The sequence below is a fragment of the Monodon monoceros genome, unplaced genomic scaffold (genome assembly GCF_005190385.1).
Source record: "Monodon monoceros isolate NGI ecotype Baffin Bay Population unplaced genomic scaffold, NGI_Narwhal_1 Super_Scaffold_7, whole genome shotgun sequence".
Taxonomy (NCBI): Eukaryota; Metazoa; Chordata; class Mammalia; order Artiodactyla; family Monodontidae; genus Monodon; species Monodon monoceros.
In genome coordinates this window covers 85415969-85432344 of record NW_021703784.1, presented here as the reverse complement: position 1 = coordinate 85432344, position 16376 = coordinate 85415969, and the positions used below count along the sequence as shown (strand labels likewise).

At 39.5% G+C, this 16376-nt stretch overlaps 1 protein-coding gene and 1 non-coding gene across 3 annotated transcripts in view; one reads left to right on the top strand and one right to left on the bottom strand.

Moving 5' to 3' along the window:
• The window catches only part of CUNH11orf74 (chromosome unknown C11orf74 homolog), a 59480-nt gene that overhangs the window by 16969 nt on the left and 26135 nt on the right, over positions 1–16376 (bottom strand). For both annotated transcript variants that reach the window (XM_029209311.1, XM_029209312.1), the window contains 3 exons: positions 4853–5007; positions 3536–3607; positions 2179–2239 (listed from right to left, as the gene is read on the bottom strand). In XM_029209311.1, the coding sequence (XP_029065144.1) occupies positions 2179–2239; positions 3536–3607; positions 4853–5007 (288 nt within the window). The remainder of the gene's footprint in view (positions 1–2178; positions 2240–3535; positions 3608–4852; positions 5008–16376) is intronic.
• Positions 15284–15391, top strand: LOC114887872. The gene has a single exon (XR_003791633.1). It is a non-coding gene; the product is annotated as a U6 spliceosomal RNA (small nuclear RNA).

Sequence of the window (16376 nt, the reverse complement as noted above, 5' to 3'; positions counted from 1 at the left end):
TTTTATATACACAAATGCAAAACTACCTGTTATCTCATTTCCAGAAAAATCATACTAGTGAGACATTTCTTTGCAATTTTTTAAACAACAGAAACAGATCTGGTAAAAAAAAAAAAAAAAAAAAACTTAAAAGATGGTTAAAGAGGGACTTCCCTGGTAGTACAGTGGTTGAGAATCCACCTGCCAACGCAGAGGACACAGGTTTGATCCCTGGTCAGGGAAGATCGCACATGCTGCAGAGCAACTAAGCCTGTGTGCCGCAACTACTGAGCCTGTGCTCTAGAGCCCATGAGCCGCAACTACTGAGCCTGCACTCTAGAGCCCATGAACTACAACTACTGAGCCTGCCCGCCGCAACTACTGAAGCCTGTGTGCTCTCGGGCCTGGGTGCCACAACTACTGAGCCTGCGTGCTGCAACTACTGGAGCCTGCACACCTAGAGCCCGTGCTGCGCAACAAGGGAAGCCACCGCAATGAGAAGCACATGCACCACAGTGAAGAGTAGCCCCCGCGCACCTCAACTAGAGAAAGACCCAACGCAGCCAAAAAAAAAAAAAAAAAAAAGTTTAAAGAAAACAATGTGAAAATAATGGAAAAGGTAAGAAGACTAATTTAAAATATTGATACAACCAAAATCAAATTTGCTGGCTCTGCAGGATTATGTCAGTATACAGACCTTCTCATTACCAGCAGAAAGCAAGAAGTTTAAACCATCACAAAAATGTTCAACCTGTGCACTTTTGTGCCCTCCTATGAAATTAATTTTATGTTGCAAAGGTATACATGCAGACTCCAAGTATCATCCACAGATGAACTATATCAGAATCCCCTGGGGTAGTGGTTAAAGATGCAGATCACTAGATGCCACAAAAGACCTTCTGAATTAGACTCTTTCTTAGGAACAGGACCCAGGAATCTGTTCCCTTTCCCCAAATCACCCAAAACCCAGAAACAGTGTGCTTGCTCCACAAATTTGGCTTCCTCATAAATCCTCAGCAATCCCTTCTAATCCAATCAGAGCCTCTAAACTGCTCTAATAAAGAAATTCAGAGCTGCCTAAGGCATTAAAGTTAAGAGAACCTCTGTGATTCTGTTAGATCTCTGATCTCCCTTGAACCAAGCAAGTACGGAAAAAAATCTGCGAAGTCTACTGGTTAATAGAGTGCTTGAGTAACAGTGCCTTCAATAGAGTAGTGTGATGTTTGGAAGCAGAATAGAAATGTTAATTGCTTCCAATTACCAAAGCCTCTCAAATTCAGGCAGAGAAGCCAAAGCAGAGGCTTATACAGTCAGTTTACAGACAGTGGCCATCCCCCAACCAACTACACCCTGCACTTTAACTCCTGTGTGATTATAAAGAAGCCCCCTTCCCCAACAATAATGACCATAGTCGCTGTTTATGACCACCTAAGGACTGTAAACACAATCAAACACCAACAACCAAAACCCCATGGAAACTGCCCCTTCCCTAACATTCAACTAATTTTGAGATATTCTTACATATTAAATTAGGAATGAGAGTTTTCAAAACAAGTAACTCAAATTTTGAACATATTTCAAAGCCCCTTTGAGCAACAAAGGATACCTAGTCTTACACAGAAACGTTAACCAAGAAAGGAAAAGGCCTCATCTACATAAACCTCAGAGAAAGCCCCAGAAAAAACATTCACACTATATCTTTAGTTTTAATTGTTTGGTAATAAATATTTATAAAAGCAAAGATTTTGATTTTATTTTTTTGTTTATTTTATGATCAATTCTCATAATTTTTATGATTTTTATGATCAACTGATATTTTAAGTAGCACTCAAAAATAATCTCAATTTACAACATGGTGCGTCTAAGAAATAAGGGTTTGACTTAAATGACTCTGAGACAATTATCCAAAAATCAATCACATGGTAAATGGGGGTGGGGGGTGGGAGGAAGAACACCTTTCCTTCATTTAAGACCAAAGACATTACAACCTTCAACAAGTTTTGTATGACCTTTCAGCTGAAATCTTTATTATCAAAAAAGAGACTGCAGGACTCCAGTATTTCCTATTTCAGGGAAAGTAGAGGTAAGGACTGCCCCAAAAAAAAGAAAGAAAGAAAAGAAAAGCTGTCTAACGTCTTATTTGTAGTTTCGAGAAAGAGGTCAAGCAGTGTAGAAAGGAAACAGAAAGCATACTCTTACTCATTTGGGGCTTAATCTCTTCATCCAAGTCCAAATCTTCTAAATCAAGGAAGTTGTCTACCTAGAAAAGGATTAACATCATCTTTATGCAAATTAGACCTAGAGAAAAATATGCAATTAAGAATCAGTGAATCCACTTCCACAACACTCAAGTGAGCAAACGAATCTCCTTTTCTCATTAACTTTTGAGTCCCAGATAGAGATCTTTGTGTTCACTGTGCTTTCCCAGAGACATCTGAAAGAAGCACTAAATCTGGAAGTTGGCCGGGATTTCACAGGCACCACAGTAAGATCTCTATACTGAAAGGGAAAAAACAGTCTGGGAAGTTTTTGAAAAGTTTTTGTTCCTGATTCTATCCCAGAATATATACCACCATCAAGACAGTCTGAAACAATGTTTCTGTTTTTTGGTTTTGTTTTATTGCTTTTGCTCCTCAAGCAAATGATGGTGGTGGGTCTGGCTATTCTCACAACAGTGTGCTTTAAACTCCAAAGAGAGAGTAGAAACTAAAGAAAGCAGGGGAGAAGGTTCATTCAAGACAAAATCATCCTGCCCCAGGTAATCACAAGAGAGGTGAACAGGGCAAAAAATCAAGTGTTCTCTCTTTTGAGCAAATAAAACTGAAAATTACTTCAAAGGTAAAAAGCCGAGCAAATGACCTTTACAGACAGTAGCAGCATTTCAATGTTGCTTTCCACTGCAAGCTGACAATGAGACATTTTAGATTAACAAAATGGTAGCACTTCAGACATGAACCAATTCATCTCAGGTGAATATCAAAGAGTGTGAATAAACAAATGATTTCACCACTGGCACGAAGGCAGATCTTGTAAAGGCATGATGTCAAAATGCCTTTTATGCTTATGACCTAAAACATGTACATAACAAAATACCGTAAAATTATAAATTTAGATCTCATCATTGGAATTCAAAACACAGCCTGGGTCTTTCTTCCCCACTCTCTACCTGCCAGACCATGGCTTGTAGCTTCCATACTTGGAAGTACATAACTACAGTTATTTTTTGACTTCCAAGGGACAGCAAAAATTTATCTTCCATATGATGGTTTCAGTACTAAAACTTGAGAATCTGTTATATTGTCAGGACGAGAGTCACGTTTCTCTATTGAAGCACCCCTCCCATTTGTAAAGCTTTGAGGAGAAAAGATCCAGAACCCAGGCAACCAAGGACAGTTTAAGATAATCAAACACCACTTTTTTTTTTAAAGCATATAGACAAAATCTGCTGAATTCTCCAAATTTGTATGACAGACAGCAAATGAGTCCTGTGAGGTTTTTATTGTTTTTATGCTCTTTCTGGGTTTTGGCCATGGAATAAAATCGAATCATGCCTTACCTTCACCTTTCCTGCCCGATTCAGATCACCCTGAAAGGAACTGCCAACTTTTTGGCCTTCATCCATCACTATCTGGAAAAACAAACAAACAAACAAAAAACATTGAGGACATATTGATGGGAAGATGAAACAAGTGAAAATAAAGGAGCTGATGTTGTAGCCCTTCAGGCACTAAAATTCCCTTTCCGCTTTCTGTTAATTAGTTATGCGTGACAAACCATGACACCTTAGTGACAGCAGATTCACTAAGTCATAGCAGCCATCAGGGAATAAGTTCCAGGAGGTCTGACTTCTACTTCTGTCTTCTAGACTCATCTACAGTGTAACCTAGGGTAAATTATTTAACCCCAATTTTTTCATGTGTAAAATATGAACACTCCGCACCTCATCACCCCAGCCCCCGTCCCATCCCATCCCAATGAGCCTCTGAAGGACAAATCAGAGAATGCTAATACAACATTTTCAAGTTTCTAGGAAAAAATACCGTGGAACAATTCTTTGCCTCTCACACACTGGTTAAAGACTCAATAGAAAAGGTAATTCCAATTGCCAATGATGGCCAGTAGACAGTGAATCCTCTAGAAAGAAAAGTTCTTGTCCCATAATCACCTCACTGGAAATAAGTTATAGAATTAAAGAATTATGGCCCTTCGCTGTATATAAACACACTTCTAACATGGAGATTTTTCTCCCTTGCATAAAACCATAATCTCATATACAATTCTGTCCACAATATCACAGGGAATACACGATGAGATAGAAAGTAGAAACTCAAATGGCTTAAAAAATAGGACAGCTTCCACTAGGATTCCTTGATAGTTAAAAACCATAGCTAAAGAGAAAGTGAATATAGTCTATGAAGTCTCGAAGATTAGGAAGAGAGCATCTAACATTTATTTATTGACCAAATCTTGGAAGAACCAAGATAACATATTCTACTTTAAGTCTGAAGGACATGAATCCAGGACAGGTAAAAGAAACTCTCATTTACACAGAGAATTATAAAAAGGAACTCTTTTGTCCCAGAGGACAAGCTAAAATATAGACATAATTTCAAGAAAAATCTGTAGATGGCAGATCCCTAAGAGGTTTTTAACAAAAATTGGGGATAATTAAGTTACTATCATAAAAGTTGGCTGTTGAAATCATGAAATGTAATGATGATTTTCAGTAAAGTATCCCAAAGGCACTCCTTCTAAAATTAGGAGTCTGAGTTACTGATCCAATAGCTGTCCGATGTTTCTTATTATGGTCTCTTTCTTTTTTATTAATTCATGATAAATTTTCTCTGTTTCTGTAAATGTGCTATGGTAATACCTGTTCCTCTTCTGAACACTGTGACGAAGTACGAAGAAAGATGGCTTTATTGCTAAGATGGTGATCATTTGGTTCATTTCTCTGAGTAAATTTTACTGAAGGAAAATTGTTTTCTGAAGAATTGGTTCCAAAGGCTCCTCTTTTGGTCACATTATCTGAAATGATAAATTACATGATATTAGAAAACACCCACCACATCCAATCTAGTTTATTTTGTGTTTATTGAGAATCTTTCTTCCAAACAAAAAAAAAAAACTTTTCAAAAAAATCTACAAACTGAATGCTTGAAGCATTAAACACTCTTAACCTATAAAGTTATTTCTAAAAATGCATAGAAAGATAACACTATTTCATTCACTATTCAACAAACATTTATAAGTTTGTATCCAGCACTGTTCTCAGCCATTGTTAAGAGGTCAATAAAGTATTTGCAAGACTCTTGGACATTACCGATCTCATTTTTTTTCTAAATTTGAGGTTTTTAAAAAAAAAATATGGAGGCAATGTATGGATGATTTTAGAAAATTTGTAAAAGAAAAAGATTAAAATTAGAATATCACTCATAATCCTACGAGACAGAAAAGCTGCAACAAAATTTTTTCAGTGGCTATTTTTCTCATCTTTTATCTATTCACCCATAAACTTCTAAAAGCCAAATGGAATTGTACTGTACATACCATATTATAAGTCAACTTGAGAGCAATATTTTTTTCATACTATTGCATATTCTGCATAATTTTAATGATTATAGAGAATTCCACTGTATATATTTAACATAGTTTATTTAACCAATTCCTATTCTCAACTATTTAAAACTATAAACAATGAATACGTTTGTGTTAAATCTTTGCACATTCATGATGATGTCCTTAGGATAAGGAAAGAGTCTAAGATTCATCCTAAATTAAGAGAAAATTATAACATGATGCCATTAACAGAAATGTGGGGGACAAATTCAGATGAGAGAGAATGAATTAACCTTTGTCCATGCTGCATTTGAGGTGCCAGTGGAAACTGTGAGGGAAATGTCCCAGAGGCAGCTGCAAATGTAGGCTAAAATGTGGGAAAGAGGTCACAGCGATAGGTAAAGAGCTGGTAGTCGATTACACTGGGGCAGTGGTTTAAGCCATAAAATTATTTTTAATATTAGCAGCAATATTAAAATAAATAAGAGTTAACATTTACTTGAGGGTCAGACTGTCTTTTATTATGCATCTCATAAATCTCATTTAAGCCTCACAACAAGCCTAGAGGTAAGTACTGTTAGTATCCCCATTTTACAGGTGAAGAAACCAAGGCCTACAGAGAGATTAAATAATTTGTTCAAAGTTACACAGCTGGTAAGTAGCAGAGTGGGGATGTGAACCCAGGCCTTCCTAATCCAGCACTCACTGCTGTGCAACTTAGAATAGTACAGTAAATGAAGGGAAAGGGCTCTTAGAGAATAGAAGAATAAAGCAGAAAAAAAAAAGAAATTTTAAAAAGCCCAGAAAGGACACAAAGAAGAAAAGTTTACAACAGTACAAGAACCCAGGGAGCATGGCACATACTAAAACTAGAACTCCCTTGCTGCAAATGACAATAGCAAAACACAGGAATCTACTTCAAGGATCACTAGAAGAGTGACTAAGGGATTCAAAAGAGGCCAAGTGGCAGAAATCAAGCTACTGTCAGATTAGGGCATCCTGTTCCATCCCCTTACAATACTCCACCACGGAAAGATTCTGGAGACATGGGTTTATTTGTGAACAACCTGGTCAGGTATCTAACTGAAGGGGTTACAAAACAGCCTAACCCACCGAAGTGGCATGTTTGTTTCTCTTGAGCCACTGGTCGCATGGCTTCAAAATCAGTAAAGATTCTTGTTGTTCTAATGATCTCGGCCTGGTGCAAGGCAGCCAGAATCCTGTGTTTGCTTCTGAATACCTCATCATTGGTAGAATTAAGACTTGTAGGGGGACTTCCCTGGTGGCACAGTGGCTAAGAATCCGTCTGCCAAAACAGGAGGCACGGGTTCAGGCCCTGGTCCAGGAAGATCCCACATGCTGCAGAGCAACTAAGCCCGTGTGCCACATCTAGTGAGCCTGAGCCCTAGAGCCCGTGAGCCACAACTACTGAAGCTCACGCGCCTAGAGCCTGTGCCCTGTGACAAGAGAAGCCACCGCAGTGAGAAGCCTGCACACCGCAACTAGAGAAAGCCCGCGCGCAGCAACGAAGACCCAACGCAGCCAAATAAATAAACAAATAAATTCATTAAAAAAAAAAAAGACGTGTAGGGGTATCTATAGGACATTAACACAGAAATACTGTTGGGGAGAAGAGATAAGGTAGTCTAGCCTATAATACAGCGTTAGCTCAGTGAGCCAGAGAGGGAAAACACAAATATTTAATGCACCGCTTTTTCTTTCAAAGGGATTTATTAGCAAACACCACCAGCTCAGGCCAGCTCTCTCTACTGCCTCCTGCACCAGCACCCATGACTCCTAATTAGCTACTACTGGGACGGGTGACCCCTGCCTTGTGCCCCAACAAATCCCTGCGAACTCTGATATGAAGCACTCGCCTTGGCTGCTGGGGGTGGAGGGGCTGAGAGTCTGAGTAAGGAAGGTGATGGGAGGGTTACAGGAACACTGCTGGAGTAACCAGCACGATGCCAGGCCCCAGAAGTGAGGACAAAATGGTCTTAGGACTTACCCTCCCTGACTTCTTCCTCTTTTACAGCCACAATTATGGCTGTAAAATCATCAGTCCTAGGGCAGAGACAAGCAGTGGCAGCAGCGTGGAGCAAGACAGGCATGGAGATGCTTGGAAACAGGAGTGAGGAGGAATGAAAGGGTTCTCCAAACTTCATCAAAGTTAGAGGCAAGCAGACTTCCAGTGGCTCCCTGCCATTCCTCAGTGCCGTGTTCTAATAAGACGCGGAATAGTTTCGGTTCTCCTTGCTTATCCTTTAAGTCTAGCACAACCTAAACCTAGTACTTCCTGAGAAAATGCCGTGTACTCAGCACGACACTACTGTAATAGTCTATTGATTTACATACTTGAAAACCACAGTGATGTCTGGGAAGAACAGATGTTCCGTAAGGACAAGCTCTGTTTGTTCTTATCACTCGGTGTGCTCCTCTGCCATTTCCAATAAAACACCAGGTTATCTGACAAATAACCAGATGGAACGCCTTCAAAATAAAGAGCAAAATGTAATGAAGTCCCAGCTTCTGATGCTGATGTGGAGCGATGGTTGAGGTCTCAGATCTAACACAATTTCTTGTTTACTCTTTCAAAACTTCGTCCTTTCATAAACATAAAGCTTTCATTTTTAAAATATGGAAAGATTCAGAAAAGAACTTGTTCCCTCTCTGACTGAACCTACAGTTTAAGACTCCTTTCTAAACCTTGAAAGCAGTTTCACAAGAGTAAGTACTATTTCACTCCAAAGGCCCCAAAGTGCTTCTTACAAATGCTTTTATCATTTTTTAAAAAAACAGCAAAAAAAAAAAAAAAAATCTCTTGGCAGCAGAAGATAGGAAAGAAGTTCTTTTTCAATATGATAATGACAAAATGGCAGATGTTGGCACAGCCCAGAATCCGAAGTGGCCTAAAGCCTGATTAGAGTGCCAGATGCTGCTTCCCAGAGTTATCCTGGTGGCCATCCAAACATGCCACCCAAGTGTGCGTTTCATCTTCTTCTGTTTCTGCTTCTCATCAGAGTCCTTTTCTACCTTTTCATCTTATCCCTAATGTTCCTTGCTTTGAAATAAGTGCCAGACATAACACACTTTGGAAATCTAACAGCAATATTTCAGAGAACAAGTCGGTTACTGAGACCTGAAAGAGTGTTTCTTTGGGCATTTCTGAGTCAAAACTTCAATACACATGAAACAAAGGTTTTTTGCTAAAGGTTTCATTATTCTGAAGCAATGGAATTTCAATTTTCTTTTGATACCAAACAGACAAGCTTCCAACAGATCTCCCTTACAAGGTCACCAACTACACCTACAATGTCTAATTTCAGGCCAAAGAAAAAGGTTACACTCCTGCAAAAGGTTGAAACTATGGACGCCTCGATAAATTAAACACCAATCGTAAGTTGATTGTACATCTTCCAGATGAAAGCGGTCAGTTTCAGAGAACTCGGTTTTGAAAGAAACTTTTTAAAAATTCAAATTCATCCATTCAAAGGCCAGACTAGTGTCCATGAGCTTAGAAGAAAGTGTACGCTTTACAGGAAAGTTCTCACAGATCAACACAACTAACATCAGAATTCATGACCTAATTCTCCCAGCAACACCTGAGTGTTCTTCTGCACCATGGTCAACAGAAATACAAATCAAGAGCATGTTCTCAGTTGTGAAGAGATACTGAATATGTTGTTAAGTAGGAAAGAAAAATTCATGGGGGGGAAATTCTGTGCAACACTGGGTAGTTGCCAAAAACCTCCTGCCAAGAGTATAGGGGATAAGCAATCATGCTTATAACAAGACTGGGTACTTTGAAAGTCAGGGGGGTGATTTTCATATCATACTCCTAGCCTAAAGCAATGTTGCTCTGGACAAAATTTGCTCTTCATTTGCCCAGCCAAACTACTTCACTCCACTGCTTCTTGATCACATACTCCTTGGTATATGGCCTCCCCTGGAGTGACAGTCCTTAGGATTAAATAAGCAATTTAAAAACCAATCAATCATAAATCAGAATAAGTCCAAAGAAGCTAAATTCAGCAGACAAATGTTTTGTCTAAATTCCCTTTGCAGTGGTCTGAATTCCAACTGTTTCATTGTTCTTCACTGGAAAGGGCACAGGGAGGAGAGGATTACCTTAGCCTGGCCAGTCAGGAATAATTGTACTTTCCCCGAGGCTGGATGATAATTGACTCATTATTCACAGACATAGCTCTCCAGCTGCCAAGACACAAATGCACAACCCTAGCTCAGAAAAAAAAAAAAGTGTGTCAAAAGTCTAAGATGAGGCACACAATAGCAGTAAGTTGACATTTTGAAATGTCCAGTGTTAGGCACGTAACAGAGAGAAAAAAAGAAGTGAGGATAGTGTAAAGTTGCTGTAAGTTTATTTTCAGGGAGAAAAGCTGAGTGGTAGTTGAGTTATGCAACTTATTCAACCCACAGGTTGTATCATGGGCATCAGCTATGTGCAAAGTGACCCAAGATGGGTAAGACCCAGTCCCTGCCCTTATGGAGTCTACAAACTAAGAAGTTTAGCCAGGTATGCAAACCACCCAAACAGAACACAACTAACGCAGAGGATATAAGGGAGCACAAAGTTAGAGAAGGGTGAAATCACAATTGGTTTGGGAGAATCACAGAAGGCTTCATATAGGAATGGGGAGTCTGAGCCGGGCTTTGAAAGATGGCTACATTTTCAGCAGGTGAGCCCTGTGAGGAGGTATCCCACAAAGGGAAAACTGCACAAAGCTCCCAAGGTGGGAACACGTGGGGCCTGAGGAAGAACCACCATGTATTCCAGGAAGGCAGGAGCACATATTCTGCGATGCATGGAAGGGCTCCTATTTGCAGGGCTTGACAAAAACCCTGTACTATACCAAGGCTCTTGGGAGTCATAACTAGAGCTGTGCTCTAAGATGAAATGGATGGAAGGCGGCAGAGTGGTTCAGATACTTTCATACTAGAAAGTATGGCGCTACTGTGGCAATCCAGGTGAGAAGTAAAGGGAGCCTCAGCGATGGATTTAAGAAAGGAGAAAAGAGCTCACAATGTGGGTTCTTTTTGTGTTTCTAGAACAGAAATGAAGACACTATCTCCAAGTGGTTATGTTTCCTCCCTCTAGATATCTCAGAATGTTCACCTTATCTTCCCATGGCAATCTGTATTATTCTTTTAGTTTAATTTGGCATGCCCCAGATAACTTAAAAACAACAACAACAAAACAATCTCTGTGATGGTGGCAGTAGACATTACAGCATGCTTGCAACCTGTCAAATGGATTACATGTTGGTGCAAAGAGGCCACACATATCATCCCATAAGATAAACTCACCTTCCCAACTGCTTTAGTCAAGGCCACAGAAGGGAGCTGGTCCAGCGTGGGAGCAGATGCAGCGTATTTGAGCACAGCTTCCCTGAGCTCCCAGAATGCCTAACAGGGTGACACCTGTTGGTGACACTGTCTACACAAAGTAGGGTCTTGTTTCTTTTTTTTTTTTTTTTTTTTTTTTTTTTCGGTACGTGGGCCTCTCACTGTTGTGGCCTCTCCCATTGCGGAGCACAGGCTCCAGACGCGCAGGCTCAGCGGCCATGGCTCACGGGCCCAGCCGCTCCGCGGCATGTGGGATCTTCCCAGACCGGGGCACGAACCCGCGTCCCCTGCATCGGCAGGCGGACTCTCAACCACTGCGCCACCAGGGAAGCCCGGGTCTTGTTTCTTTTTGTATCACTGTCCTTATCTACTTAAAAATTTCAAGGCTGTGCACAAATGGTTTATTTTCTTAATAGGAAATATTTATGACAAGCAGCATCCTCCTAGTTCTTCAGCCAAACCTGGAGTCACAAGGCCATATGCTCAGCCAGTGAAGCACTCAGGTAAGGATCTAGGTATCCATGAATAGTAGCTCCACCTCTCCATAGCTTTAGTGAGGTGTATTTATAGAATTCCCTTAAGTGTACAATTCAATAATTTTTAATAAATAGAGTTGTCCAACCATCACCACAATTACATTTTTAGATCATTTCCATCACCCCCAAAAGTCCCAGGTACTCATCTGTAGCCACTCCCCATTCCTACTGCCAAACACAGGCAGCCACTAATCTACTTTCTGTAGCTAAAGATATGCCTTTCCTAGACATTCCATATGAATACAGTCATATGATACATGGTCTTGTGTACCTGACTTCTCTACTTAGAATGACATCTTTGAGGGTCATCCATGTTGCAGTATATATCAGTATTTCACTCCTTTTTATTGTCAAAAACTAGTCCATTATCTGGATAGACCACATTTTGTTTTTCCATTCACCAGTTAATGGACATTTGGATTGTTTCCACATTTGGTACCCCCTTGATTCTCATACTGAGTTGGATCCAAAGACCACCATCACTAGTCCAATTCCACGCGGTGCCACGACATGCTGAAATCAACACAAAGGCCAACCACAGAGTTCCAGCTTCCCTTCACACCCCAGCCAGGGGAAAAATGCATATAGTAATTGAAGCTACAACTCTGATCATCTTATTGTCTCATATGGTCACAGCCTTAGAAACATGATCCTGTTTTCTTCTCCAAATGTATCTGAAACCATCTGCAATTACCCTTCTCAATTGTCCGTGCTCTGTCTCTTCCCACTAAAATGTAAGCCTAAGGAGAATAGGGACCTCTCCATCAGAAACGTACTCACAGTTCCTGAAAGGGAAAATGTTGTTTCCCCATTCCCAAGGACATGTAATGATTAAGACTGAAAGGTAGACTGACACACTACACTTCACCCAGTGAGCTCACTGTGCGCTTAGCACCACACTAGGCTGGAGGATTAGGAATTGGGAAAGTTAAAGGACACGACTTCTGCCTATGAGAAACAGAATCTATCCCCTTAAAACTGTTACTCACTCAAAGGCATAACATTCTGCTTATCTTTCAGCCAGCATTTCCATGTCTAAGAATGTATCCAAAAAAACAATTAAATATGTGGGCAAAGATTTCACTACAAAGCCAAAAAAGTCTGATCTATTCCCCTGAAAACTTTTACTTAATCAAGGCCTTACATTTTTTCATATCTTTGAACCAGCACTTCCATGTGTAAAAATTTATCCAAAGGCCATAAATAAGAAGGGTGCAAAAATGTAGCTACCAAAAATTAATACTACTACTAATACAGCCAAAGTCATTACAAGGACCTACAAGGCTATCCATGCTTCATCCCCCACCCTCACCTCCACACCCCCTGACCTCAGCTTCTCCTCCTCTCACCCCTGCTCAGGCCACTCTGGTCACTCTGGCTTCCTCGTTATTCCCCAACCAGGCCGGGCACTGCTGTCACTAGGCCTCTGCACTAGTTGTTCCCTTGGCCTCAAATGCTTTTCCCTCAAGTCTCTGCAGGCTTAACTCCCTCTCTTCCTTCCAATCCTCACTCAGATTTTACCTTCCCACGAAGGCCCAACCAAATCACCCTACATAAAATTGCAACCTTACACCCCTGCTACCAGCACTCATGATCCTCCATACTCTGCTCTGTATTCTTTTTCTTTCCCAGAGAAATTACTATTTTCTAACACAGATATTTTTCTTTTTTGTTGTGTTTATTGTTTGTTGTCCATCTCCCCCTTACAGGATGCAAATTCCCTGAAGATAATGATCTTTGTCTCTTTTGTTCACTTATGTGAACAGCACTTCGCACATACTAGGTGTTCAACAAGCATTAACTGTATGAATGAGGACGTGCAATATAACATCATTTATAGAAGCAAAAAATTCGAAATAACCTGTGTTCAACAAAAAGGATGGCTAAATAATGGCCTATCCATACGATTACATACAATGCAGTCATGAAAAATACTGCTAAATAACCAAATTTATTGACATGGAAACATGTTCATAACATAATGTTATATGAAAAAGCAAGTTACAAAAAGAGTATATAGTATGATCACACTGTTACAAAGTAATTATAATAAATTTGCTGAATATATAAATGAATGAAACTATTAGGTTGAGCCCTTACTATAATTCAGGTACTATTAATATAAACAAACATCTATGTGTATTATAGATAATTATTTAATCCTAAGAATAAGCCTATGAGGTAGAGCCTATTACATCCATTTTATAGATAATAAAACTGAAGCTCAGAGATATTAAATAACTTTCCTAAGACCACCTAATTTGGAAGTAGCAGAGCTTAGGTTCAAATCCTGGTTGTCAACAAGTCTATATTCTTAACTAATAATTGTATACATATATACAAATTAATCAACAGAAAAATTCAGGAAGGATATATAATACACTCATGGTTTATCTCTAAGACGAAGGATTATGGCTTTATTAATTAGATATAGGTTTGCCTACATGAAACAGATACCCAAAGTAACAATCAGTTAAACAAGATGGAAGTCTATTTCTCACTCATGCAATAGTACAGGTGTAGATAATTCAGGGCTAATATGGTCGCTCTGCTCCACAAAGTCATCCTAGAACCCAGGCTCCTCCTATCTTTCTGCTCTGCCGTTCCTAAGACACGACCCTTCTCCACATAATCCAGCATGAAGTACCACCACACCCTTGCTCCAAGCAAGAGTATGAAGAAAGAGAAAGAAGCCTGGATGTCTATTTCCCTCTGTTACTAGTGAAGGCGTGGTTTAAGCTACTATATCAAGGAGGCATCAAAATAGAGCAGCTGAAATAAGTATTTTATTTCTCATGTAACAGTTTAGGGCAGGTAGACAGGCTCTCTTCCATGAGATGACCCAGGGATCCAGGCTGGTGGGGTGCTCTGCCATTCTCAGCACATGGCTTCTACCTTTGGGTCTAAGGAGTTGCTCTAATGACTGCCTAGTTCCTGCCAGGGGAAATGGAATTAAAAGAGTCCAGGGCACGTTTCTTAAGGATTTGACCCAGAAGTTACACATATCAGTTCCCCTCACTTCTTACTGGCACATACTTAGTCAAATGACTATACCCAACTGCAAGGGAGAATGAGAAATGTAATCTTCATTCTGAATGACCACAGAGTAGTTAAAAATTTTACTGCTGCAGAAAGAGTGTTTTTTGTTTTGCTGTATATGTGTATATGCACGTGTTTTGGTGCCTCTCTGTATTTTCTAATTTTCCTACCATGAACAAAAAAATAAACATTCATTTGTAGAGGTGAAAAGCATTTTCTTCAAACCCTCAATCCAGGGAGAACACATACATGCATCTCCTTCCTCCTTAAGAAGTCTTTCCTAGAAATACCAAAGAAAAATATACATATACATATATGATATTTTACACTTACATTTTTTAATATTTTGGATTCATGTTTCCTTTAATATTTAACTTTGAGGTCCCTCTTTTAAATCATAGTTACCCCGATCATAAAATTTTACACTTGAGTACATTTTTTAAAATTACAAAGTACCCTCATGTATGAAATACAGAGCAGAAAAGTTACCAAAAGCACAAAATTATTGGAGGGGCATCTCCTAGAAGTACGTGCAACAAGATGCCTTCAAAGCCCAGGTGGTCTCCCAAGTCTCTTGCCTGTGTACTCGCTAATGGCAAAATATTCAGATACTCTTCTGGCAACAGTAGAAGTAGACAGATTTCCCTGTGATTGGGTAACTTTGGCCTGCAGACACATGCACTATAATCCTTCAGACTTGGGACAGAATATATGCTGAACCAAAGCCCACCCTAAAATTCTGTAAGCTATTATATCCTAGCCTCTGTATCAGAGATTAGCAAGATCAAAGTAAAACCATTCCCGTAGTGCTTTGCTTTGGTAACACAGATACTAAAATTGGAACAATACAGAGAAGTTTAGCATGGCCCCTGCACAAACATGTCACACAAATGGGTGAAACGTTCCATATTTTTTGAAACTAGAGATTATCATACTAAGCGAAGTAAGTCAGAAAAAGACAAATACCATATGATATCACTTACACGTGGAATCTAAAATATGGCACAAATGAACCTATCTACGAAACAGAAACAGACTCACAGACATAGAGAACAGACTTGTGGTTGCCAAGGGGAAGTGGGGTGGGAGAGGGATGGACTGGGAGTTTGGAGTTAGTAGATGCAAACTACTATATATAGAATGGATAAACAACAAGGTCCTACTGTATAGCACAGGGAACTATACTCAATATCCGGGAATAAACCATAATGGAAAAGAATATAAAAAGAACGTATATATGTGTATAACTGAGTCACTCTGCTGTATAGCAGAAATTAACACAACATTGTAAATCAACTATATTTCAATTAAAAAATCATTCCTGTAACATGTCATGCTTTTTCACTGTCAAAGTATCTTTTAAATAATATAAAATGATGACATTAAACTAAAGTTATATTTAAAGTAAAATAATTGTTCTTACACTTTGGGTGAAGAGTGTGGACAATTTCATGAAAGCTATGGAACTTATTCCTAGAGAAATATTATATATACAAAAGCACAGAATTTTGATGAATTCATCCATCTTCCCTCGCCCCTCCTTAATCTCATTTAGGGTGTTTCTCAAAGCTGGTCTGAAAGTCAAGCTTCCTGGGCTGCACACTAGAACTAGTAATTCAGAACTGGGGGATTGATCCCCAGGAAGCTGCGTTTTAATAAGCATCTCCCAGGTGATCTTTACATACACTTAAGGTAAGAGTCCCAAGTAAAGATTCTGTGGAGCAGAATCTAAAAATTTAGAATTAAAAAGAAGTTTCTGATACCTCATCTTTGTCAAAGCACATAAATACCTTTGCCTGAAGGTTATGTGTAGACATATTATTTAGTCCATCCACCAGAGGCCAGTGTAGGATTATTCCCTGCATTGTATAGTGTTACACTATACAATACACACTATAC